The 27,696-nt window shown below is 38.1% G+C and overlaps 1 protein-coding gene across 1 annotated transcript in view; it reads right to left on the bottom strand.

Annotated features, from left to right (window-relative positions):
• GMDS (GDP-mannose 4,6-dehydratase) overlaps positions 1 to 27,696 on the bottom strand; it is a 646,070-nt gene that overhangs the window by 331,869 nt on the left and 286,505 nt on the right. The window contains exons 5-6 of the mRNA XM_046640490.1: positions 20,379 to 20,571; positions 19,417 to 19,521 (exon numbers count right to left, since the gene is read on the bottom strand). Of these exons, the coding sequence (XP_046496446.1) occupies positions 19,417 to 19,521; positions 20,379 to 20,571 (298 nt within the window). The remainder of the gene's footprint in view (positions 1 to 19,416; positions 19,522 to 20,378; positions 20,572 to 27,696) is intronic.

The following is a 27,696-nucleotide window of genomic DNA, read 5'->3' as shown; positions in this document are numbered from 1 at the left end:
ATCTTATGATGACCAAGTGGAACTAAGGGAAGAAACATTGAAGAAGATACAGTAGCTCCTACTAGGAACAATTCCTGTGCTCATCATATTAAACAAAATGACTTCTTTTTCAAACATATGTTTCATTATGGTCCTGCAATTATACTAACTCCTAAGAAGCAAAGTAGCTTTGAGTATGTGGCAATCTTTAGCTTGTATGTGTATGTGTACACACGATTGTGTGCGGGTGCATACATATAAATCTATGTAGAATTTATCCCTATCAGCATCCAAATAGTATTTGAAGTAACCACAATTTCTCTAATAAAAATTCTATTCCAGGACCTTGAGGGTATTATGTTAAGTGAAATAAGCCAGACAGAGAAAGACAATCTCTGAATGACTCCACTCATATGTGAAAGTTAAACGTGTAGACAAAGAGAACAGATTAGTGGTTACCAGGGGAAAGTGGGCGTAGGGGTGGGCACAAAGGGTGAAGTGGTGCACCTACAACACGACTGACAAACAGTAATGTACAACTGAAATTTCACAAGGTTGTAAACTATCATAATCTCAATAAAAAGTTAAAAAAAATTCTATTCCACTACAGTACTTCACCTAAAAGCTTTTGACTTAAAGATTTTTTTGGAGTTAAAGTACAAAGACAGTTTGAACAATATTCATTGGAAAACAGAAATCATTCCAATTTATCCTGAACCCCACATGAACCTCCGCCTTGGGGCCCTGCATTTTCCCCTTGTGGTAATCTCGGGCCACCCCACTGAGAACTGCCTGGGCTGTGGCTCGGTGCAGACAGGGTGTAGAAAGAAGAGACACTGGGAAGGTCATGGCTGACTGAGCAGACTACAGAGATCAGAGGGCTCATACCTCATTTGCTCACCAAGTCCTGCCAAGAGCAACACTATTTAACTGCAGGTACTCAAAATCCAACAGGCATGCTTAAAGGAGTCTCAGGCTTACAAGAGGACCATTCACAATGCGCATTTTTCGAGGACAGCTATCACCTTTTGGCAACTATTCATAAATATGTGTTTAAAGAGAAAGGTTCAAACTACTTTGCTATTTGCATCGAATGCTCAATGCCTTTTCTACTGAGAAATGATTCAAATTCATAAATCCTCACTTCAGGGTTTCTCACCTTTGGCACTACTGAGATTTGGGCTGGATAATTCTTTTTTGTTGGGGGCTGTCCTCTGCACTGCAGAGCATTTAACAGCATTCCTGGCTTTTACCCACCAGATGTGAGGAGTACCCCCTCCTTAGTTGTGACAACCAAAAATGTCTCCAGACATCTCCAGAAATGTTTCCCCTCGGGAGAAACTGCCCCCATTGAGAACCATTGCCTTAGTCAAACAAACCGTGACAATGGCAAAATCTCACAAAATTAAAACAAATTTATATATTTGTTTTATATATAAAGCAAGCCTTACCCACAGATACGCTGTGTTATTTTAAGTCCCTCTATTCATTTGATACACTGACCAAACTATCAGGGAACTAATAAACATGAAATATTTAAATCATGGTGAGACAGGGTGTCTTCATCTAAAGTCAAAGTGAATATATGAGTCTGGTCACCAGAGGAGGCTCTAGGTAAAAGCACACATTTGGGAACCATTGATGTGTAGATGGTATTTCAAGTCCTGAGACCAGCTGAGACCACCAAGAGAAGGAAATGAGTAAGAAAACAGAAATTGTCCAAGAACTGAATCCACTGACACTACACTGTTTAGATGTCAAACAGATGAGGAAAAAGAAGCAATGACGACCAAAAAGGAGAAAGCAGTGAGGCGGAGGAAAAACAAGAGCAGGGAGGAATCCTGAATGCCTGGGAAGCGCGTGCCCAGGAGGGTGTTAATCACCCTGAAGGCAGGTCAGGGAAGAAGACAGAACAGACAGAAAAACGACCACAGGGTATGAAAGCATCAAGGTGACTGGCAACCTTGATCAAAGAGCTTCAGAGGAACGTGTACAAAAGTCCGATGAGTGAGAGTGTTCAAGAGAGAATGGAGGAGAGATTTTAGAGACAACAAATACAGAAAATTTCTTTGAGGACTTTTCCTACAAAGTAGAGGAGGAGGTGAGATTAAGAGGATTTTATTTCAAGATGGGAGAAAAAGCAGCATCTTGCATGCTGAAGGGAAAGATCTAGTGATGGGGAGAAACTGATCCAGGAGGGAGTTGAAAATTGCTGGGATCATGTCTTTGAGGAGTGGACTGCAGACAGGAGCTAGTGGACAGATGGTGAGCTCTACACACAGCTCACCCTCCGGCACAGGAGAGAGGGCAGAGAGAACACCCAAGAACACAGTGTGCAGTTTCCCGTCTAGGGCTGCTAGTCCTCCCTCAAATCTTAAACAAATGCTGTACTCTGCTACAGGACTCATCCTCCATGTCCATCCTGTCCACCCTCACAGCAGCACCACTTGATCTCCAAGCACAGGGTAACTCCCAGTCTTTATTCCCTTTCTTTCCATATGATGACCCATCACTTTAACCATTTTGTTGCTAACGCCCATAATTCCTTTGCTCTCCTAGCTATTCAACTTCACATACTCCGCAAAGCCTCAAATGGATCTCTCTCCAGTGTCTTTCCTCCATGCCCTGGCCTCTCTGCGTGCTGTGGGAGAACAATCACACACCTATTCTAATTATGCTCGCCAACTCAAGCTAAACTCTTGCTACCTGGTAATCATTTCACGTGACCTGCAAGTTCCTAGTCAGGTCTTCCTCCTGTTCACTTCAAGAGATACAATCTTTACCTCTCTCACGTCTCCCTGACCTCAGTGGACAAGACTTTTTGGATGTCATTGCTTGGTGAGTGGGCTCACCATCTACCCATTGGCCTGAGTCCTCTTTGACTCCTTTCTCATTCACATCCTCCAGTCAACTACTCAAGTTCTGTTGACCTCTTAGACATTCCTACAGAACTCTCAAATCCAGCCTCTAGTAGACCATAATTGGAGGGGCTGCCTAATTTGTAGATTCCTCCAAGGGAATTTTTGTGTTTCATCCTTCTGTGCAGGGTCCTAACGGCAACAACCCGACTCTGTCTCTCTGACTGCTCTGATCTGCTCAAGAATACGAGCCTAACCCAGGCTGACCCAAAGAACCACTCTCCTCACTCCAGTAATTGGGTGGCAGATGGACACCTAATAAAGGCAAGCCAATTAGAGCCCTCATGCAGGTATTTTCCAAGTAGAGTTGAGGGAGAAAACCTTTTTCCTTCAGGGCAGTGAGACTGAAGCTGGTGGTGACCCTAGTTCCGGCTTCACAGAAGAAAGTGGTGTGAAAAGATGAAACCAAGACAGAAAGAAAAATAGAAACAACAGACAAAAAGAGAGCACCCTGAAGATATCTGAGTTTCTGGATCTAGCTGTCCCTGAAGTCAGGCCAGATACAGCTCTGCCATTCCCACACTTGGGTAACATCCATCTGGGTAACACTCATCTAACTCACCATCTATCTTTAATTATTTTGCTTAAGCCTACTGTGAGTTTTGCCTTTTCTAAATGTTGATTTCTCCTAGAAGCACGAGCCCCAACTCAGTAAATGATTCCATTTGGTCTCTTATCATTTTTCTTTTCTAGATTACTGCCATTGCCAGCAGATGCTTTTCTCACCCTGAGTCTCTTTTCCCTCCAATCTGTTCTAAAAACTTACAGTTTCTAAATGCAAATCTGATTGCAACCCTCTCTTTCTTCAATGGTAACACTATTCCTGTGTCGTCTGTCATCTGCCACCTTCTACCTTCTCCTCCTGTCCCTTTCTCACCTCACAGTTCTCTCCAGCCACACCTAACTGTGTGTAGATACCTCAGCAACCCTGGATTCCTTCTCCTTCTCTACACATCGCTGCCCCTCTGTGAGAAACATCTTTACTCACATTTTGCTATCCAGCTGTCATACTTCAAGTTATCACCTCGTGGGAAAGATTTCCTGAGTCTTCCCACTGCCAAGGGTGAGCTCTTTCTCCTCAGTGCTCCTCAATCACCCCTTGTATGTTTACCTACTTTTATTACAATCCATTGTATTTTTTAGTTTAGTTTTCTCCACTGTGAGATTTTTAAAGACAAGCATTATATTCTACATCTCTTTCATCAGTGTCTACTATAGTGCATATTGCATGACATGTGTTCAATAAACATTTTCTCAATAGGGAAAGAAGAAAGTGGGGGTATTGAACAGTTTAAAGAGTAATATATCTTTTTACTGATAAATTTAGTACATAATAAACTTTCTTCTTCCATTTCTGTTGCCACAATTCCAGATTCTCAGGAATGATTAAACTCTTCAACTGGCATGTTTGTTATACAAGGACATGCACACCAGTAAGCATAAGGATAATATCACTGATATCAGTACATGACAAAACAATTCTCTGGTCATATTAATTAGCTTGTCTCTCTTCTGATACATTTTAGTCAGAATTTCTTCTCGGCCTCCACGTTTGTCAGGACTTCTGTATACTACTTTTACCTCTATAGTAAGAGGTGGGGAGTGGGGAGAGGGAAGGGAGAGATGAGGAATATATGCACGATGAGAAATTTTTGTCATGGGAGAACACATTCAATTTACTTAAGAATGAAAAATGCATGGGAATAATAAGGAGATATGTACATCTTCTAAAATCAACTCCTTTTTATATAAACGATTTATTAACATTAAAAAATCACTTATCCCACATCATTCTATATTATGCTTGGGCTGTATTTCAGAATCGACATATAGAACGATTTCACAGAACGACAATGTTCATATTTTTATTTGACAACGTTAGAACTTAAAACTCTCTGATTAAGTTTCTTCTTTAGCTTCCATCTTAACTCAGAACTGTTGTGACATTTGAAAAGTAAAGAAGGGCCACTTCACATAAATATTATGTTCAAAGTAATTTTTTAAAAAAGTATTGGCTTATCACCATCCCAGTGTAAAGGCTGTGAAGTAAAAAATCTTCAAAAGGCCTTTGATTCAAATTATTCATCTGACAGAAACTGGAGACAAGACAAATGTCTATAAAACGAAGCAATTGTGTCTCCTTCCACAATAATCTTACCTGGCTCGCATGATACAGTTTCCGTTATTCTCTCCTGTCACAGAAAAGTAAACATATGCAATACTCTAAAAACAAACGAGTACAAATGATACTTTTTCACCCAAGGAAAGCAAGCAACATTGCCTCTTCTGTAATAACTGTTGCCAATACTTGGTTTGGACTTCAGTTTATGAATTTTTTTTTTTTTTTTGATGCAGATATGCCCTTAGCTAACATCTGCTGCCAATCCTCCTCTTCTTGCTGAGGAAAACTGGCCCTGAGTTAACAGCCAGGCCCATCTTCCTCTATGTTATGTGTGGGATGCCTGCCACAGCACGACTTGACAAGCGGTGTGTACAGCGCACCCGGTATCCGAACTGGCGAACCCTGGGCCGCCAAAGCAGAATGTATGAACTTAACTGCTGTGCCACTGGTCCAGCCCCCAGTTTATGAAATATTTTTGAGGAAGGGTCAGATTCCAAGGGTAAGAATGATTAGAAATAAAGTGTGACTTCTAAGTATTGTGTACTAGTCAATAAACCCTGCCTTCATTGCTGATATGGAATATACACCTAGTATTAAATAATGGAAAAACACAAGGCAGGGAAAGTAGGACGTTCTTGTTTGTTAAGTAGTCTTTCTCCTCTACCACTGTCTACATCTTCTTGAGATTCCTTATCTATTTGGGTTTCCAGCTGGAGGCCTGGGTAGCCTCCTGAGCACAGAGGAAGGTATGCCAGAGCAGTGACAGAAACTGTTATCTGCACCACAACATGGAGTGAAGCATAAGTTCCATTTTCTGGAAATTTAGGTAATGATGAAAAAAAAAAAAGCATTTGTTCAGCATGATGGTTAATTTTATGTGTCAACTGGGCCAGGGTGGGGGAGCCCAGATATGTGGCTATACATTATTTCTGGGCTTTTCAGTGAGACCAGCATTTGATTGAATCAGTAGACTGAGTAAAACACATTGCCCTTTATAATGTGAGTGGGCCTCATTTAATCCCTTGGAGGCCTAAACAGAACAGAAAGGGAGGAAAGAGAATTCCCTCTCCATCTGCCTGCGCGCGTGAGCTGGGCCACCGGTCTTCTGGCCGCAGACTGGGACTTAGACCATGGGCTCCTGTGGTCCTCAGGGCTTTGGACTCAGACTATAACTATACCTGGATCTCCAGCTTGCTGACAGCAGATCATAGGACCTCTCTGGCTCCCTAATCATGAGCCAATTCTTTACAATAAATCTCACATATGTATGGATATCTCCTGTTGGTTCTGTTTCTCTGGAGAACCCTGACAAATGGATGTTTTTAAGACATGCTGACACTAGACCATAATATGTAAAGAGATAAACTGTTACATACATATTTTTGGTCCAAGGAGTCTTGCCTTGACTTTCAGAGTCAGTACATACTGCTCTTGAGGCCCTTAATTTGATTTGCATAAAAGCAATGTCTATGAGCTACATAACCCAATATTCTTCAAATCAGCTTAAAAGGACAAATATTGTCGCTATCAACAAAAAAGAAGATTTAATAATCATATAAAAATATATAAACAATATAAAGAATTCTAAAACATGAGAGTAGCTATCATTCAGCATTATCATTGATATAGTAGTCCCTGGATAGTTTCTATAAACTAAATACCATGAAGCATAGTTTTTGAATGTTAATAGATTGAGTTACAAGATAGCTCATATTACCCTAGTTTCTATATTAAGTATGTGACAGAATTCAGGTGAAAGAATTTGCTTCCATACTTTGTTTCATCATTTCATTTTTTTCACTAAATTTAAGATTTAGCAAAACTAAAAAACAAAAGCCAGAAAAGTAAAGAAGAAACAAAAAAATGTCAAACAGGAATAAAGGTCTTGAGGAAAAATCTGAGGGTAAAAAAAACAGGCTGATGCGACTAAAGTGAAACTTATTTTGGGAAATGAAGTGTGCCTGAGAGACAGCCCCCGTGGGAGCCCCTGTAATGTGAGGGACAACTGCAGAGGTTCCGGAGCCAGGCTGCCTGCTTCCTATCCTGTGCCCTTCACTGCAGGGCTGGCAATTCAGTCTCTCTGAACTCCTCTCTCTTTATAACCATACCGACTGGATAGTTTCATTATGAGGATTAAAAGAAATGAGTGAAAAAGAGAGTACTTTGCACATGGTAAGAGCTGAATTAGTGTTAGCTGCTATGTTACCACAATCATTACTAGTATTACTAACAGCAATGTAAGTTAAAACTTTTTAAAAATGTAAGCTATTAGCTCAGGAGCCCTCCATACTTCTCAAGAATGATTTGCACTTACAATTTCCAGTCTTAGAAGTGCTTGGAATGAGCCAAGGAAAAAGGGAATATTCTAAAAACATCAAGCTAATGTCAGACACCTTGGGTGAAGTGGCCACAGGGCATGTTCATCCCACCAGCTGGAGGAAAGGAGCGTCTGGCAGGGTAGCCACCCTGGACGCCAACTAGGTAAGGCTTCAAAGTAAATGGTAACCACCCCCAGGAACCCTTCCTCTGGTGGAGGTGCTATCCAGATCCCGAGGCATAAGGGGAGCACTCAACTCCTACAATCACCACCCTCAAATCCATTATAGAAAAGCAAATTCATTTGCATAACCATCGGTCTTAACATAGTGATATTCAGCTGTGTGTACCAAGTTTTCCTGTTTATCTGTTAGAGAGAGGTATCATGTCATTTTTTTCATATACGGTATATTAGCTCATTATAGTACTGGGCATAGACGAGTAGATTATGTTCATTTTTTTGGATTTTCAGTTCCCTGCCTTACATTTGCTTCCTATAAAGAACATTTCCCATTGTTTGCAGGTCTAGGAAACATTCCTACATGTCTTGTACTTCAGATTAAATGTCTATCACAAACTTCTGAGAAGTGTACAGTCCTATGGCTATCCACATGAGTATATATTAGCAGTAAGGTTCTTAATGACACTCATTTTGTCTTCCTCCGATAAAATTAATCAGTGCTTCTCTGGGAAACTCCTTCCTCTTCCTTCAAAAAAGGTTTTGCTCCTTTTGTACAAATTCATTCTTAGGATGGTAAGCGGCACCTGGGCCAGGGCTGAGACACTTCCTGTGTGCTTCAGCCCAGCCTTCTTCGAACATCTGTGGGCACCGGGGCTTCCCCCGTTTCACTGATGAAACTATGCTGCATACCTACCTTTCTCGGCCAGGAAGTGTTTCCTTGTGATCAGATTATATTTTCACTTCCTTAATTGCATCCCCTTATGGGCTACTTATCCTCATGTACATCCTGCTTCAGTGCCTTTTAAGAAATCGTAAACTTACCAGACATTTTTAAAGTTTTATTGTAATAACCTGCCTCTTCTGGCAGAAATAAGCCTTTTTTAACACAAACTTTTGCTCACTCTGCAAATTTTTACTCTACTCATCATCAGAGTCTGTCTAGACCAGGAACGTCTATATAGCAATACCCAAAACTATTCATTAAACTAGGAATGTATGAAGACGGCAAACGGATTTGTTGAGAGTGGTTGAGCCCAAACTCTAATTAGATCCAAGTAAAACTTATTAAATGTATTTAAGTAACTGGATGCCTCAGGATTCCATCGGCCTATAACTATAAAGGAGGTCAGAGCAGCATTAGGGTCCAACTTTTGCTGACTTAGTACCCCTTCCTGCTGACTCCCAACAATTCTAGGGGTTCCTGGGAGATGTTAAATATTTTCAAAACCAGTTGTCTCAAGTTCTCACCTGAGGGAGGAACCACAGTCAACAGTATCCTCTACAGGAACTCTATTTGCCACATGGGCTCCTGATCCTCTGAGAGTTCAGAGCTGCACAAGTCTTGAGGTTCCATGGGGCAATGCATCTCGCTCAATGTGTTGTGCTTCACATGGAAGTGGGAGAGATGCCTTCTTCCCAAATCATGGTCTCACTTTGTAACCTGATCCCCAAAGGTATATTTCTTATGTCTGTAGACGCAGAAATTTCACCAAAAAAAAAAAAAACCAAAAAACAAAAACGCCTATGCTGCCCTCACTTTGCACCATCTCTCGTTTCTCATATCTAGTTTCGTGTCTCCACTTCAAGGGGTTGCCAATTCCACTCTTAATCTTAGCTCAGGCTACACTTAGACCATACTTGATATAGGTGTATTTGCAAGTGTGCAACAAACTATAAAGAATATTCAGTGGTGGTGGCAAAAATATCCAACGTCCCCTTACCCCCCAAAACACAGACAATGATCTTAACCTTAGGAACTGTTCTGTTCCAGGCAGATTCTCCTCATGTGTCCCTTGCAGGTTGGTCTGCCCTGCTGGTTTTGTTCCCAGGGTTTATCATTATGCTTTAGTATTGGCTTATACACTGCCCAAATGCTGCCTTTAAGCATTGACTTGTCATCAGCTGGTTTTTATGCAAGGCTATGTTCCACCACGGCGCTTCCCAGAATGCTTATAGTAGATTCAGAGTGCCATGGCTCTTTTCTGACCTTCTTTTTCTTTCTTTGTAACCAGTATTTTCTTACAGAATAAGTTTTCTGCTGCAAAGGGTGAGCACAGGAGAGTAATACGGGTTTTAAATCCTTCATCTAGAAGAATCTTTTCTGCTCAGAGTTTAGTCTTTAAATGAACTCTGGGAGTTATACATCCCATAAGTAAGAGAAGTGAAGAACACTATTTTTACCAATACTTTGTACTCAACATTCTGTGAATTACTTTATCACATCTTACCTACCTTAATTACCAGTACCAAGCTCTGAACGCTTAACTTCTTTAACTAGTTCAGGAAAGACGAGTCGTCTACCCCTTCATAAAATTTCCCCTTTATTATTCCTTTTTATTATTATTACATTTTAAATTGTCAGGTGGCACAAACTGACCCTCCTCCTCCAGATGCACCATTTGTAGGAGTGGTGGGTAATAATAATAACAATGTGTTAATAACTTTACTTACATTATTTTCTTTAATGCTCACAACAACCCTAAGTGAAGACTATTAAGAAAGCTTTGACACAAACTAAATTTGAGAAAAAATGCCATTTTGAAAAAAATTTGCAATTTATCTTATAATTAATAAAATTTAAATTATATTGTACTTATGTGTCTTTTTCTTAGTATAGCCAAAAAACTGGGTTTTTTTTCTGGTTTGTAATTTTTGTGACAAAACAACATTTTGCATTTCATGTCAGATTCTCACACGACCATTAATAAAAATACGTGAATCATTTTTAGAAATACTTGACGGTTTTATTAATTTTCCCAAGAGTCTTTCATAGGCCTTTGGTGTTTACCCATAATCTTTCCATATTCATCATCATCTTTTTTTGACTTCCCTAATTCAAATATTCACTGGTTTAACTGCCAGAAAGAATCTCATTTGCAAATGGCTTGATTCCAGTAATTCTCCAATACTACTTACATTTTTTCTTTTTTGCAATTCATGATGTCTCAGTGACCACTCTAATTCATTTGTAAACATCACTAATATAGTCTCAGTTTTCAGTTCAAAACCATCTCTAATTGGCAGGCCCTCCTGGATTCACATTTCTCACTGCCCCAGTCTTATGCCAGTAGCCACCAGAATCCCACTAATAGGATTGGCTCCAGTAGAATCTTTCACCTTAGAAGGGGAGGAGTAAAGAAACTAATAATCTAGGACTCAGCATTGAAAATACAGGAAGAGGGAAGAAAAGAGGAGGGAAAAAGAAACAAGTGTTCAAAATCTATCAGGAACTGTATTAATGTTTTTCATGTCTGCTCTCCTATTTAACTTTTACAATGAACTCACAAGTAAATAACTGATGTGTATTGTCTCAATGATCCTCACAATGCACCTGTTAGGTAGGCATTCTTATCAAGAGAGAAGAGGAAACTGAGGTCTGAGTAAGTAACATGGCCAACCTGACTCCATCCAGGCCTGGCTCCGAGCGGCTTATCGCACTCTTAACAGCTGTGTACACTGCATGCTTACACTGTGGGAGTTGTGCTATGCAAGGTCAGATAGTCATCAGTTTGGTTTCATATGCAAATACAAAGAAATTATAAGATATTTTAAAAAATCAATTTAACAATCCCACAAGTCTCACCTCAGTAGGTGGGAAGGACTTTATTTAGTGGTAATAACCACCTCAATTAGACCCAAGTATTGCTTCAAAAGTCTTTCATGTTTAAGCAACTAAAGCTCATCTCTCCTCAGAGAATATAGGCAGACAGCTCTGTGATCTCCAAGTGTACATGTCATCTGTGAAGAATCACAGTCTACAACTGTGATAGTAAACTAGATGAAGTCACTTTGTGCACAAGCAGAAAGGCCACCTAGAACGGGGTGGGTCCAAGGTGAGTGGTCAAGAGTCTAACCACGTACACACAGACAAAACAGTATTGTGCAAAACGTATAACGCTCTGCTGAACTCTAACACGAGATTACTTCACCCCCTGATTTCACAATGGGCATGTAAAATTTTTTTCAATAAGTTAAGGCTATGATGCTCATCTAGAAAAACACAGAGCAACTTTAATAGATAGAAATACAAATAAAATATTGGGCTGTTTGATGTTGGTTTGCTTGTTTCTTGGTATTTCCGTAGCAGCATGATTTGAACTTGCAACTGAGACTGGCAAATACTAACTTAGTGATTTCTAAAGAGATTATTTTATTTACATATATACACACACAGAGAAAGAGAAGTGCTTTCTGCCTACTAGGATTAAATAAAGCAAGTTCCAGTTATTTATATCATGCATTTATTATCCTCTAAAGCACTAAAATATCTATGAATTTGGATAATTTTAAAGGAAAATTCTCATATACATTGAACCTCTCACAATAATATTACTGTAATCCTATGCATTGAATGATTACCTCGAATCCATTTTAATGGTGGTCTTACACCAAGGCCAGAACATGGACTTTACAGACATCTTCCTTTATTCTGAAAGGTAAGTTTTCCTCTTGCTGTAATTTATAAGAAAAAATAAATATGTTCACTTATTTTGGAGGTGGAGGGAGGGTTATGGATCCACCCTGACATGGTTCTGTGGACCAGTATGTCACTAAGGTGAGAATTCAGCCCCAAATAACTAGGAGAGCCCTGAAATAACAACTCTGTTCTCTGGGCTTCTCCCACTTGGGTCTGACCTGCAGTAAACCAGAATATCGAAGGCCTACGTAGTTTCACATGGAGGTATTTAAATCCCAGTCTTTTCCTCCTGTGTTTAGCTAAATGTTTGCTAAAGCTCTATGAAGGATTTTCTGCAAAGTAAAAGTGATGTGTAAAGAAAGAGAAGATCCTAGTCTTATAGATGACATTCATCTAGATTTGGTGATAAGAACATCTGAGGGTGAAATTCTATAGCAGGGATCCTCATCCTCAGCACTACTGACATTTGGGGATGCATAATTCTTTGTTGTTGGGGCTGCTGTGCATTGCAGGATGTTTAGGAGCATCCCTGGCTCCTCCCCACTAGGTCCTGGTAGCAGCTCCTCACCTCCAGTGGTGAGAACCAAATATTGTGGAGTTGTGACAATCTCCAGACACTGTCACATGTCCTCTGAGGGGCAAAGCCATGCTCTCCCCACCCTCATTCCTCTACCTTCAGTTGAGAACCACCATCCTAGAGTATTAATCTTATGTTTACAGCAATGAATAAAGAACAATCTTTAGAAAAAATGAACAAAGGGGAAAATTATTCAAAACTTTACTTATGACATAAGTAGTTAACTTTTATATGAACTAGTTTTAAAAAAATCTGAAGATTAACTTATGATATTAAACACAGTTAGAGATTTTAAGAAGCAAAACATTTGCCAGCTAAAAAAAAAAACTCAAAGTCTAAAACTCAAAACCACAAGTTCATGAATCTCAAAATGTCAGATCCTCTCAGGTGAACACTGTGTTTAGACTGATATATATGATTTCTCATGAAGCCCATATTTAGAGGCATGTGCTGTATCATCTAAAAATGGCTCAAGAGCTAAACAGTAGTGGTACACCATCCATCTGTGGTAGTCAAACTGTTAATTACAGATATATTTAAAGTACTTTATAACTTCTTATTGCCACATGATTTTTAATATATTTTGTATTAGTTCTATTTTTTCTCATTGCCAGCTTCCTGGTGATGCTCAAGATAAGTCATTTGCTTCATGTAACATTTATATTTTAATATTATAAAACTAATGTTTTCATTATGATTATTTCTGCTAAACATCTGAGAGGAATATTGCCTTTACCCAAACTAATTAATATCTTTTACAAAAGATAGGAGCAATTCAGGCAGATTTCCAACTTCTCCACTTACTTCATTCCATAATACAGGATCAGCTCTGTCTCATGGAGGGTCATTTCTTCCAGTTCCAAATCTAAAATTCATATATACACTATTTCTACAAATATGAACAATGTTTACGTCATTCCTCCTTTCTCCAGGATCTTTTCTAGCCTCAGCATTGACATTTGTTCGTTTTGTGACCGGGGCAACTTAATCTCACACTGCTTCAGTTTCTTCATTGATGAAATGAAATAAATGGGATGCAATGATCCTAAACTCCTTTCCATCCCATAAATTCTCAGGGTATTTGGGGAAAATACATGCAGGCAGATGTCAACTATCTGTTCTCTAAAAGATCTTTCAAAAATATTACCTAATGGGTTAATATACATTTTTAAATTAAACAGGAAAAAAAAAGAAGTATGTATGAATTTTCACAGACACATAAAGAAATGTGTAAGTTAAACAAGTTAGTCAAAATGTCTCTGAAAGTACCTTTAGAATATTAAATCTCTATGTCAAATGCAAAAAAACAGCTCATGGGTATAGTATTTTTTACTGTTATAATGTGCTTGGTGATGATGATAACGCCCAAACTACTCTGATTCCCTCAGCTGGTAAATAAAAAGTTCTTCTCAACTAAGAAAGAAATACAAAATAAAATAAACACATACATGCACCAGCCTCCAGAGAAAATAGTGAGTCCAGCAACTGAGAAGCTCCTGGACGGAGAAGGCAGTGAGGGAGTCTCTTCATAAAGCTTCATGGTCATAGAGAAGGTAGCACAGTTACACATCGAATGTGAAAGACAGCATCATTAGGGGTCAGTCAAGCATGGAAGGAGAAAAAAAGGAGAAAATCTACTGAGAAGAGAGAATATTTCATTCATCCAGAGGTGAGTAAATATTCCATCCTTAAACACTTAAAAAAAGAAAAAGTGGGAGAAGAACGGAAGAAATAACACTGTCAACATGGACCGTGATTTCCTACTCAGGCTAAAGGTACCCATGGGATGAAATCAAACACTGTACGTGACTATTGCTAATAAACTAATAGCAGCGAGGTTGGTTCACTTAGCCAAGCTTGACTTCTTCAGTTGATTCTGGAAGTAGCAGGCACTACATTGTCCAGACTGATCTAATGATCTACATATTCACGTGAGTCAACATAAGAAAAATACCCTCATAAAAAGACTGGAAATTCTTAAATTGACCTCCTTCTCCACAGTCATTGGCACTCCAGTAAGAGTCACAAGTAAACGGCCCAGACCAGCTCTCATGGCCTAGTAGTTAAGTTTGGCACAAGCCATTTTGGTAGCCCGGGTTCACTTCCCAGGTGCAGACCTACACCACTCATCTGTCAGTGGCCATGATATTGCTGGGGCTCACATACAAAAAAAGGAAGATTGGCAAAAGATGTTAGCTCAGGGCAAATCTTCCTCAGCAACAAAGAAAAAGAAGGAAAAAAAAGTAAATGCGCCCACCACTATGAGCTGGCAGACACTTCAGCCCCACCTGCCGACACAAGACAGCAGAGAACTTTCACCGAGCACACTCCTGGTGCAGGCTTTCTCAGGGACATGGGTTCTGGGAAGTCTCTCAGAAACCTACACCATTCCTTAGCTGTAGGAACCTAGGACAATAATTTTACACTCATATTAAAAATGGAAAAGTCACATTTAAAAAATGAATGCCCAATATTATGTGCATTTCACCCTTAATCACTTAATCACAATGGCTATAATCATCAAAGCCAAGAAATCAAGACAAATTTAATGCAATCATTTGATTGTTCTATCTCCTGAAACTAGAAGATAGGATTTCCCTCATTTTGTTCCCTCTTAATGATCACGCAAAATGTTTTCTTAATTTGCAATATTTTATTTACAATATATTAACATTATTTATAATTTTTTAAAGGTCATCAAATTTGTATTTATGATGCCAGAGTAATCTGCTAATATATGAATAAAATATAATTAGCAAAATGGTTTAATTATCCAGGTGATGAATAGTAGGTATTCCTGTTACCTGATCTTCTAAAGGAATAAACCATCAGAAGTAGAAAAATTTCTGCTAGCTTTACTAATAGGCTTGCTTTTAATGTTCTGGTTTGCAGAATAATCTTAAATTTAAGAGTAGATTGTATTATCAATAAACAATATATTTGAAAAGAAACTCTAATATCGTTATTCACAAGCTACTTTAATTTAAAAATCTCTCAGCATTTTTTCAGTTTTTTATATAGTTAACAGCTTTATATCATCACAGTCTTATTAACTGATTACCTTTCAAAGAAACAGCAAGAAAAGCAAAAAGATTTTTTGTACATGACAGTTTCCTCACAGAAATTTAATAGTTCTAGACAATAAATACAGCCATTATTTCCTACATAGAGAACATATAAATCCCTATTTCCAAAAGAAAGGTGACAATATAGCCCTATTTGTGGCAAAGAGAACACTGTATTTATGTACCTATAGATATATAGATATGTAAATAGAACAGTCAGATAAAGAATTTCAAGTTTGGAGAACAAACACAAGAGGAAAAAGTTTTTCAGATACAGGTCCAGTTTTGCACAATTTATCCATAAAACAACTACTCTTTTAATTAGAAAAAGAATAGTACAATTTTTATTTCAAAAGTTGAGTGCTTATGAATGAAAACAACTTGTTAGTACCTGTGAATACAATTATATAATACATAGTAGTATTCACATATGATGATCATGCATTTTTGTACCTTTATGGACATATAATTCTAGTACTTTAAGAATTATTCATTATGCATTTGTAGTAAATATTACTAAAGTACCTCCACTTTATACAAAGTAAACCTAAAGCATGAGCATATCAATCACCCTGCCTTAACTGAAAGAGTGACTAGACGGCTGACATCCTTGGATTACTGGCTTTATTCCCTAGATCGATAATTTTCAACTGTTAATTCTGTGCCACAACAGGTGAGCCTAACTATCTTTAGAGGTATTATAAACGTCTCATAACAAAACAAAAGAAATATACGTAAAAAGAAAACCACGAAGCAGTAGAATGGATAAAAGATACATAATATAGTCAAAAACATAAAAAAAGTGTCAAACTCAGGAGTGGGGTTGCAGCAACGAGCGATGCTCCACATCTTCAGTCAGTTACTAGTTCATTTGGTTCCACACCTCAGTACTTCAGCAAAGCACAGAGAACCCCAGCTGCCAAAACACTTGCAGAATTCTGTTTACGGATGGGTTAACTATTGACTCACTTTGACTTTAATGTTTATCAGAAATCTTTCTATCAGACTGTCTTGCTACTTTGGGAGAAACCCATACTAAACCCAGCTGAAAGTTTCTTGAGGTTGAGGATCTAACTATTCTAAGCTGGGGCCAGCAAATGTCTTCTTAAAGGGCCAGACAATAAGTATTTTAGGCTTTGCAGGTCACAGGACTCTACTGTGAAAGCAGCCTTAGACAATATCCAAAGAGACAGGTGCGGCTGTGCTCCAATAAAACTTTATTGACAAAAGTAGGCTGATGGGCTGGATTTGGCCCACAGGTCATAGTTTGCCAACCTCTGGTCTAGAACACCTTTATATTAAAAAATATTTCTTCCATACCTTTTAAAGTCAGAAATTCTCATGGAATGTTATTTACGCAGTAAAAAGCAGCCTTCTCAATTATTTTTTATTAGAGAAAAAGTACCTGTCCTAAAAAAGCTACATCAGTTCTCACCTCTACTAATTGGGCATTTGTGATAAAATACTTGAGACTAGACTGAGGTTTATCATTTACCACTGCATCATCTAGGAAAAAAGTGCTCCCTGTGATAACAGGCAAAAGAGAACTGAAGCACAAATATTGAACATACTTAACGAAAATAAACTCTCAAAAGTGCTATAGCAGTTACAGTTATACAAACTAAGATTAATTAAAAATGAATTTTATCTATTTATTAAAGTGTATTGACTGAATCTTTACTTCAAAATAGTTTGCTACCTTCAATTACTATACGCACGAAAACAGTAAAACAACAGTTATTTAAAACTGTCCTATAACTTCCCACTGTTCTCTAATTCAGACAGACCTAGCTTTCAAGTCAGTAAAATTTTGCTGAAACACGAGATATTCATTTGTTTGTTCATTTAAAAATATTTATTGAATGCTTATTAGCAAGTAGGCACTGTTTTAGATGCTAGAGATTTAACAATAAAATACAGTCCTACAGTTAAGGAATACTCAGCCTGGCAAAGCATCTCCTCGGAAAGTAACAATCATGACAAAACAACAATATTATTATCAGATTAATTTAATATAAAAATTAATTTTCAAGTTTCACGAAATGCTGTATTATTAGATTCTTATCAAATAAGTATTATATCATTTCCACATATACCTCTATAATTTTTCAATATTTGATTATATAAATGAAATAAAAAATGAGACGTCACTGATTTCCAGATATATAATAAAACAAAAAGCGGTGTATACTACAAGGCCAAGTTTCTTAACAGATATTAACAAAAGCCTTATATGCAGAACATTCCATATAGAATAATCCTATTTGTATGTTTAAGATAAAGATACTTGGGACATTTCTGAAGGAGTGTTAACGGGGGGCTTGAGGACAGGCTGGGACTCTGTGTGAGAGAGGGAACTTTTACTTTTCTCATTATACCTTCCACTACTGTTTACTTTTCTTCTAAATAAAAAATTATTACTTTTAAAATAAATTTTTAAAAGAAAATGATTAATATTGACAAAGAAAAAAGTAGTTCTGATTACAAGGTATGTAAATAGAGAATTTTTAGGGGGGATTATATTTAAATTTATCTTTTCATTCTACAACTAAGAATGCTTTGCCCTATCCTAATCTGATCCAAAACAATTGACTTCTATTTTTTTGCAGGTGGAAAAGTTTAGGGGTCAAAAGCACAGAAACCCAAAGAATGTGTATAAGCATGTTTGCAACTAAAGAGAAGGGACTAGCATTTACTCAACAGACTCCTTGAGCACACCAAATGCTGTAGGCAAGGACAGCTGCCATCTTCCTTTTCCTTTTCCCTCTACTAAGGACACCCAGAACCACAAAATTAATTAAAGAAATGTTTCCGGCTGTTTGTTAACTTGTTTCCCTTTCAGGCAACGACAGGCTGGGTTCTTGTGCTTTAGGAGACCATCACGAGAATTTTTAACTTACACAATTATAAAATAAAAGTGTACTGACACTAAAGATACCTTTATAAATCCATCACTTAAACCTTTCTTCACGACTTACTGGTTTTTAATTATGTGGCTAGTCACAGAAAATTTAATTGAAAAAGTTATAAGCATTACTAAATTATTGGGCATGAAACAACTTATAACATTGGATTTCTCAAGCTAAAAGGCTAAATGACAGTGAAATTTAATAAAACTTCTTAGAATTAGATTATACAGATAACTTATACTTTGTAAAGAGTACAAAAGTTCTGTAAAGATTTCTCATGCTTCAATAAATAGAAATGGGATAGGAGTACACGTTTTCTTATCAAAACCTAATATTTAGAACAGGAGAATTAGCATGTTGCTAACAGTCTCAACAACAGCTATGAAAAGGCAAGAAGCCAATGCAAACAGTTTTGTGAAAAATAGTGATAATTCTAAACGTAAGAACTAATCTCAAATTTATTTAAAAATATACTCTAGCAGCATAGTAATTTCTGGATGTCTGTGTAAATGGAATGTAAAGAAAGAATACTGAATATTCAACTGATTCAAAGTAAAAAATATATAGATTTTCACAAGCTGAGTCTGCATGAGTAAGAGTGGCTTCCAGAAACAAGCATTAGTTTGTTTATTCCTTTACATTCATATGGAAACTTCCTGATACCTAGCTTGAAAACATGCTTGATAAGACCTACCAGTGAAAATGGTAAAATTGGAGCACTGTTTAGTTTTTCATGTTGAACAAAAAAGGTAACAAAGTTAATAAGTAATTAATGCTGGATTTACATTTCTTCATTTATCACTTCTGACATTCACAATAGTTAAAAATACATGCGAAATTTTCCCAGTCTGTATAGTACATATGCACAATAGACATACAACATTTTGTTGTTATTAAAGAAATTCTCTTTTACAATTAACATATTTACTAACCTCTTCTAGGACTCTCATGATTGAAGAGAATGCCATTCACTGCAAAGAGATTATATGCCTCACGGAAGTTCACCACGATCCAATAGGCATAGAGTTTTGCTGCCCCTGTTGGAACAATTTTTTAAAAGCAAATAAAAGACTGAGTATTATAAAAAACAGGCTCTTTTATAAAAGACAGCGATTTACACTCATCTTAAACCAGTAACAACTTGCAAAAATTGTAATTGGTAATGTATCAAGATAGAAAAACACATGAATTAAAAGCCAAACACAAAATAAAGGTTCCTCTGCCAGTTAATCATGTGCAAAAAGAAAACTTAAGAATTTCCTACTTTTGCAATACCCATAGTTCTTTCTTTTACAATCTAACTGATTCAACTATAGTGTGCACAATACATCAGGTTGACCTTTCTTAGGTCTTATTCCCTTTTTCTAACTTTTAAGGAATTAGAAAGAGGAAAATACAGGATCTTAATATTCTAGCTGCTTTTAAATTTTATCACTGAAGCCCTTCTTGAATACTCTTTTTACAAATATATTAGATGTAATAGGCTTTTTTTGTTTGTTTTTTAAAGGTTTGAACTCAGGGAGACTTTCATCAGAAAAATAAAAAACATGAAACCTTATCTCTTCAGCACAATCTCACAACAGTTCACTAAAAAGAACCGTGTTGGGTCTAATTTTCCTTTTAAAGTGATCTGTAAGGAAGGGTTGAATAAACACGGATCGGTGAAGTGAGGTGGTAATTTCACCCTGGAGGCAATGGCCGCAAATACTTGCAGTTAGCAATGTATAAAGGTATGCTTCTCAACAAGTCTAGTCACTTTAGTCTATCTTAATGCTAATCTCACACCCAAATGACTTCAGCCAGGAGACACGAATACAATTAAAGCAGAAACACACACACCCCATCCCCACAGAGAACGCAGCACATGTGCAAGGCTGTGCTCACGCATTCTCACCATATGGTGACCGAGGATAAAAAGGAGTGGTCTCCTTTTGAGGTATTTCTTGCACTTTCCCATAAAGTTCACTTGTTGAGGCTTGGTAGAACTTCACAGAGTTGATAAGGCCACAGGTCTTAACTGCATCCAGGAGCCGTAAGGTGCCAACTCCATCAACATCTGCAGTATACTCAGCCAGGTCAAAAGAAATCTGGGAACAGAAAGTGAAGACAGGGCTACATTAACAGTAAAAGCAACACAGATGCTAACGGGGATAACAAAGACTTTTTACAATTTCACACACTCTGAAATGTTACATTTGTGAGAAAATATTATTTTCTAATTGCAGAATAAGAGTGTGCATATCCTCTATTTCTAACATCAAATGGATGGAAAATACCTCAAGAAATACATATTAATTATCTATGGTAACATGAAGAACACTTTACATACATCGCCTCCTAATTTTAGGCTGATGTCCCTAGGGCAGTGTTTGTAAACCTCTGCTCCTCAGAAGAATCTGGGGTGTTCCTAAAAAATTCAGATTGAAACAATCTCTTGGGGGTGGAGGCCTAGGAAATCCATATTTTTAATGTGTCCCAGTTGACTTGTATGCACAGAGAAGTTTGAGAACATGTGTTTTAGAATGCAGTAGATTTTAAAAAGAATTGCTTTATTTTCTAATTCCAATTAAGCTACAAGAATGAATTTTTAGCATATTACATTATATATAATCTTTTAATTATGAGACACACTGAATACAGAAGATGCTAATGCATACTGAATTGAATGACTTCAAAGAAGAGGCTGTTAAAAAATAATTCAATATTTTGTAGTTCTTTACTGTATTCTTTAAAAAGTAAATATGACTGAAATGCATTTTTCTTGGGGTCGGCCCAGTGGTGTGCGGTTAAGTTCGCACGTTCCGCTTTGGAGGCCCGGGGTTTGCCGGTTCAGATCCTGGGTGCGGACATGGCACCGCTTGGCAAAAGCCATGCTGTGGTAGATATCCCACGTATAAAGTAGAGGAAGATGGGCACGGATGTTAGCTCAGGGCCACTCTTCCTCAGCAAAAAGAGGACTGGCAGTAGTTAGCTCAGGGCTAATCTTCCTCAAAAAAAAAAAAAAGTAAATATGACTGAAATGCCTTTTTCTTAAATTGTTTGTAAACACAGTAAACAAATTAACCTAATATTCAAATCTCCTAAAATTAAGGCTGAAAAATCTTTGTTACTGGTTTATTCAGAGACCAAACACACTCGGGCAAAATGTAAACATGCCTCCCTGATGCCCAGGGAGCGACCTCAGTCTTCCTTTGGAAACGCTGCTCTCTGGACTGCGTGAGCTGACCGGCCTTCATTACTGCCCAGCCCGCAGTGCGGCCCAAGCAGAAGCTGCAGCCCTGTCCACGTACAGAGTAGTTAGGTAATTTAGGCAACTGCTCACCAGGGACCTGACTAACACCACTAAACTCATGGCATCTATGCATGTCAGTAAAGCTCAAGTGGTAGCCATGAGATAAAACAGAAAAAAAGGTGTTTCACCCACAATCTTTGAAAGCCAAGAAAGCAAAATTTGGGACTATTTTATTCTTTTTTAATAAAAGTTTATTGAGATAGAATTTATATTCCATAAAATTGACCCTTTTAAAGTTTATGATTCAGGGGTTTTTAGTATTATTCACAGCATTATGCAGTCGTCACCACCCTCCACAGGCGTACCTCAGAGATACTGCAGGTTCAGTTCCAGACCACGGCAATAAAGCAAATAGAACAATAAAGCGAATCACACAAATTCTTGGGTTTCCCAGTGCATGAAAGAGTTACGCTTACAGTCTAGCATAGTCATTAAGCGTACAAAAGCATTACGTCTAAAAAAACCAATGTGCATACCTTCATTGAAAATACTTTTGTGCTAAAAATTGCTGACTTCAGCCAGTCCTAATCTTTTGCTGGTGGAGGATCTTGCCTTGATGTTGATGGCCGCTGACTGACCAGGGTGTGGTTGCTGAACGTTGGGGCGGCTGTGACAATTTCTTAAAGTAAGACAACAATGAAGTCTGTGGCATCGATTGACTCTTCCTTTCATGAACAATTTCTCTGTAGCCTGCGATGCTGTTTGAGAGCATTTTACCCACAGCAGAACCTCTTTCAAAATAGGAGTCAATCCTCCAATCCTCTCACACCCTGCTTGCCGCTTTATCAGCTAAGTTCATGTCGTATTCTAAATTCTTTGTCGTCATTTCAACAATCTTCACAGCATCTTCACCAGGAGCAGATTCCTTCTTAAGAAACCACTTTCTTTGCTCATCCATAAGAAGCAACTTCTCATGTGTTAAAGTTTGATCATGAGATTGCAGCGATTCAGTCACGTCTTCAGGCTCCACTCCTAATTCTAGTTCTCGTGCAATTTCTCCCAGATCTGCACTCACTTCCTCTCGAACCCCTCAAAGTCATCCATGAGAACTGGAATCAACTTCCTCCAAACTCCTGTTATTATTGATATTTTGACCTCTTCCCATAAATTATAAATGTTTATAAGGCACCCAGAATGGTGAACCCCTTCCAGAAGGTTTTCAATTTACTTTGCCCCGATCCATCAGAGGAATCACTACCTATGGCAGCCATAGCCTTAGGAAATGGATTTCTTCAATAACAAGACTTAAAAGTCAACATTCCTCCTGATCCATGGGCCACAGAACGGATGGCATGAAAACAACCTTAGTCTCATTGTACATCTCCATCAGAGCTCTTGGGTGACCAGGTGCATTGTCAACGAGCAGTAATATTTCGAAAGAAATCTTTTGTTTTGAGCAGTAGGTCTCAACAGTGGGCTTAACATATTCAGTAAACCATGTTATAAACAGATGTGATGTCATCCAGGCTTTACTGTTCCATTTATAGAACACAGGCAGAGTCAACAGAGCATAACCCTTAAGGTCCCTAGGATTTTGGGAATGGTAAATGAGCATTGGCTTCAACTTAAAGTCACCAGCTGGATTAGCCTCTAACAAGTCAGCCTGTCGTTTGTAGCTTTGAAGCCAGACATTGACTTCTATTGTCTAGCTACGAAAGTCCTAGATGACATCTTCCTCCAATGTAAGCCTGTTTCACCTACCTTGAAAATCTGTCGTTTAGTGTTGCCACTCTCATTATCTTAGCTGGATCTTCTGGATAACTTGCTTCAGCTTCTGCATCGGCACTTGCTGCTTCACCTTGCACTTTTATGTTATGGAGACGGCTTCTTTCCTTAAACCTCATGAACCAATCTCTGCTAGCTTCAAATTTTTCTTCTGCGGCTTCCTTCCCTCTCTCAGCCTTCACAGAATTGAAGAGAGTTAGGGCCTTGCTCTGGATTAGGCTTTACTGAAGGGAATGTTGTGGTTGGTCTGATCTTCTGTCCAGACCACTAAAACTTTCTCCATATCAGCAACAAGGCTGTGTTGCTTTCTTATCATTCATATGTTCACTGGAGTAGCACTTTTAATTTCCTTCATTCACCACTTGGCTAACTGTTTGGCACAACAGGCCCAGCTTTCCGCCTATCTCAGCTTTCGACATGTCCTCCTAAGCTTAATCATTTCTAACTTTAGATTTAAAGTGAGGAATGTACAACTCTTCCTTTCCCTTGAACACTTACCAAGGCCACTGTACGGATATTAATTGGCCTAATTTCAAGACTGTTGTGTCTCAGGGAATAGCAAGGTCTGAGGAGAGGAGAGAGACGGGGAACAGCCAGTTGGTAGGGTAGTCAGAACGCACACAACATTTATTGATTAAGTTTGCTGTCTTATATGGGTGCAGTTCGTGGTGCCCCAAAACAATTACAATAGCAACATAACTGATCACAGATCATCAGAACAAATATAATGATGATGAAAAAGTTTGAAATATTGCAAGAATTATCAAAACGTGATAGAGACATCAAGTGAGCAAATACTGTCAAAAAAAATGGCACCAATAGACTTGTCCAACACAGGGTTGCCACAGACCTTCAATTTCTAAAAAACACAGTATCTGTGAAGCACAACAAAGTGAACTGCAATAAAATGACATAATTCCAGAACATTTTCATCATCCAAAAGGAAACTCTGCACCCATTAGCAATCACTTCCCATTCCCCCACCCCCACCCCCACAGCCACTAATCTACTTTCTGTTTCTATGCATTTACCTATTCTGGACAGTTCATATACACGGACTCATATAATTTGTGGCCTTTTGTGATTGGCTTCTTTTGCATATCATATTTTTATTTCTCTTGGATATATCTAGGAGTAGAGTCATTTGGTAACACTACGTTTAACATTTTGAGGAACTGCCAGACTGTTCTCCTAAGTAGCTATACCATTTCACACTCTCGCCAGCAGTGAATGAGGGTTCCAATTTCTCCAAACCCTACCCAAGACTTGTTGTGATCTGCCTTCCTGATTACAGACATCATAGTGGGTGTGAAGTGGTATCTCTTGGTGGTTATTTTCTTCATTGTGATATAAATGATTACATTATATTACTTTCAGATGTAGGCCATAATGATTCAGTGTATGTAATATTGCCAAATGATCACCAGAGTAAGTCTAGCTAACCTCCATCACCATACCTAGGAACAAATTTCTTTTCTTATGACGAGAACTTTTAAGATCTAGTCTCTTAGCAACTTTCAAATATGCAATACAGTATTAACAATAGTCACCATGCTGTACATTACATCCCCATGACATTTATTTTATAGCTGAAAGTTTGTACCTTTTGACTCCCTTCGCCCATTTTGCTCACCCTCCACCCTCTGCCTCTGGCAACCACCAATCTCCTCTATTGACTAGCTCATTTTTTTCCAGAATCCACATGTAAGTGAGATCATACGGTATTTGTCTTTCTCCGACTTATTTCACTTAGCACGATGCCTTCGAGGTACACCATGGTAGGATTTCCTTCTTTTTTTATCACTGAACAATATTCCATTGTGCATGTATGTGTGTGTATATGTACATATAAACCATGTTTTCTTTATTCATTCATCTGTGGATGGACACCTAAGTTGCTTCCATATTTTGGCTATTGTAAATAATGCTGCAATGAACATGAGGGTGCATATCTTTTCGAGTTAGTGTTTTCATTTTCTTTGGAATTGCTGGATCATATGGTAGTTCTATTGTTAATTTTTTGAGGGACCTCCATACAATTTTCCACAGAGGTTGTACCAATTGACATTCCCACCAACAGTGTACAAGGGCTCCCTTTTCTCTACATCCCCATTAACATTTGTTCTCTCTTGTCTTTTTGACAACAGCCATTCTAACAGACAAGAGATGATGTCTCATTGTGGTTTTGATTTGCATTTCCCTGATGATCAGCGATGTTGAGCACCTTTTCATGCACCTGTTGTTCATCTGTGTGTCTTCCCTGGGAAAATGTCTATTCAGATTCTATGCCCATTTTTCAGTCAAACTGGGGTTTTTTGCTATTGTGCTATGTGTGTTCTTTAAATATTTTTTATATTAACTCCTTATCAGATATATGGTTTACAAATATTTTCTCCCACTTTATAAGTTGCCTTTTCATTTTGTTGATGGTTTCCTCTGCTGTGCAGAAGCTTTTTAGTTTGATACAGTCCCATTTGTTTATTTTTGCTTTTGTTGCTTTAAACGTCAAATCCAAGTGCCATTGCCAAGACTGACGTCAAGGAGCTTACTGCCTATGTTTTCTTTCAGGAGTTTAATGGTTTCGGATCTTACGTTCAAGTCCTTAATCCATTCTGACCTAATTATCGTGTATGGTGTAAAATAGTGGTCCAGGTTCATTCTTTTGCATGTAGCTGGCCACTTTTCCCAACATCATTTATTGAAGAGACTGTCCTTTCCCATTGTATATTCTTGGCTCCTTTGTTGTAAATTAATTGAGCATATATGTGCAAGTTTATTTCTGAGCTCTCTATTCTGTTCCATTGATCTATGTCTCTGTTTTTATGCCAATACCATACTGTTTTGATTACTACAGCTTTTAATATAGTTTGAAATCAGGAAGCATGATGCCTCCAGCTTTGTTGTTCTTTCTCAAGACTGCTTTGGCTTCATGGTCTTTTGTAGTTTCATACAAATTTCTCATTGTGCTCTTGATTGGCACTTCCCTGATGATTAATGATGTTTAGCATCATTTCATGTGCTTATTGGCCACCTGTATATCTTATTTGGAAAGACATCTATTCAGATCCTTTGCCTATTTTTAGGTTGGGTTGTCTCTTCATTATTGAGTTGTAAAAGTTCTTTATATATTCTGGATAAAAACCTATAATATCTATATGACTTGTAATTTTCTTCCATTATAAGAGTTATCTTTTCACTTTCATTTCTCCCCTACCTTTAATAAGATATAATTGACATACAATATTGTGTAAGGTTAAGGTGTACACTTTTCACTTTCTTTTTTTTTTTTTTTTTTAAGATTTCTTTTTATTTATTTATTTTTTCCTTTTTCTCCCCAATGCCCCCTGGTACATAGTTGTATATTCTTAGTTGTGGATCCTTCTAGTTGTGGCATGTGGGACGCCACCTCAGTGTGGTTTGATGAGCAGTGCCATGTCCGCACCCAGGACTCGAACCAATGAAACACTGGGCCGCCTGCAGCGGAGTGTGCGAACTTAACCACTCGGCCACAGGGCCGGCCCCCACTTTTCACTTTCTTAATGGTGTCCTATGAAGCACATAAATCCAATTCATCTAATTTTTCTTTTGTTGCTTGTGCTTTTGGTGTCATATCTTAGAATGCTCTGCTTAACCCAAGAACATGAAGATTTATTTTCCTAGGTTTTATTCTAAGAAATGTATTTCTTACATTTAGGTCTACAATCCAGTTTTGTTAATTTTTATTTATGGTGTGGGTTAGAGGTACATATTAATTGTTCGCATATAGGTGTCCAGTTGTCTAGCACCATTTGCTGAAAGGGCTATTCTTTCCCCATTGAATGGTCTTGGTACTGGGCCATTTTGTGCTCAGGAAAAGCTGTGCCCCACGTTGAGGAGAGATTACACTGAGCAGACCTCAGAAGATGGGTGTGTCAAAGCTCTGGGACCACCTGGAGGCATCCCTTATGCAGGCCACTCAACCACTCTTCCTGCCCGTAGTTTTCTCACAGTATAATGCCACAACGATAAATTTATAGGACACTTTACAATTCAAAAATGCCTTTGTTGGAGCTTTACAACAATTCTAGGGGAAAGAGAAACCAGGTCCTGAGGTTCAGAGGGACTGACTGGATAAAAGCACATAAAAGGAGTAGCAGAGCTAGGACTGCAAACAGGTCTCTGCTCCTGCAATAGTGCTTGCCATGAAAGTAGGGCT

This window comes from Equus quagga, chromosome 15, assembly GCF_021613505.1.
Source record: "Equus quagga isolate Etosha38 chromosome 15, UCLA_HA_Equagga_1.0, whole genome shotgun sequence".
NCBI classification, from domain to species: domain Eukaryota; kingdom Metazoa; phylum Chordata; class Mammalia; order Perissodactyla; family Equidae; genus Equus; species Equus quagga.
Note: the sequence above shows the minus strand (reverse complement) of the source record. Positions and strands in the feature narration are given on the sequence as shown.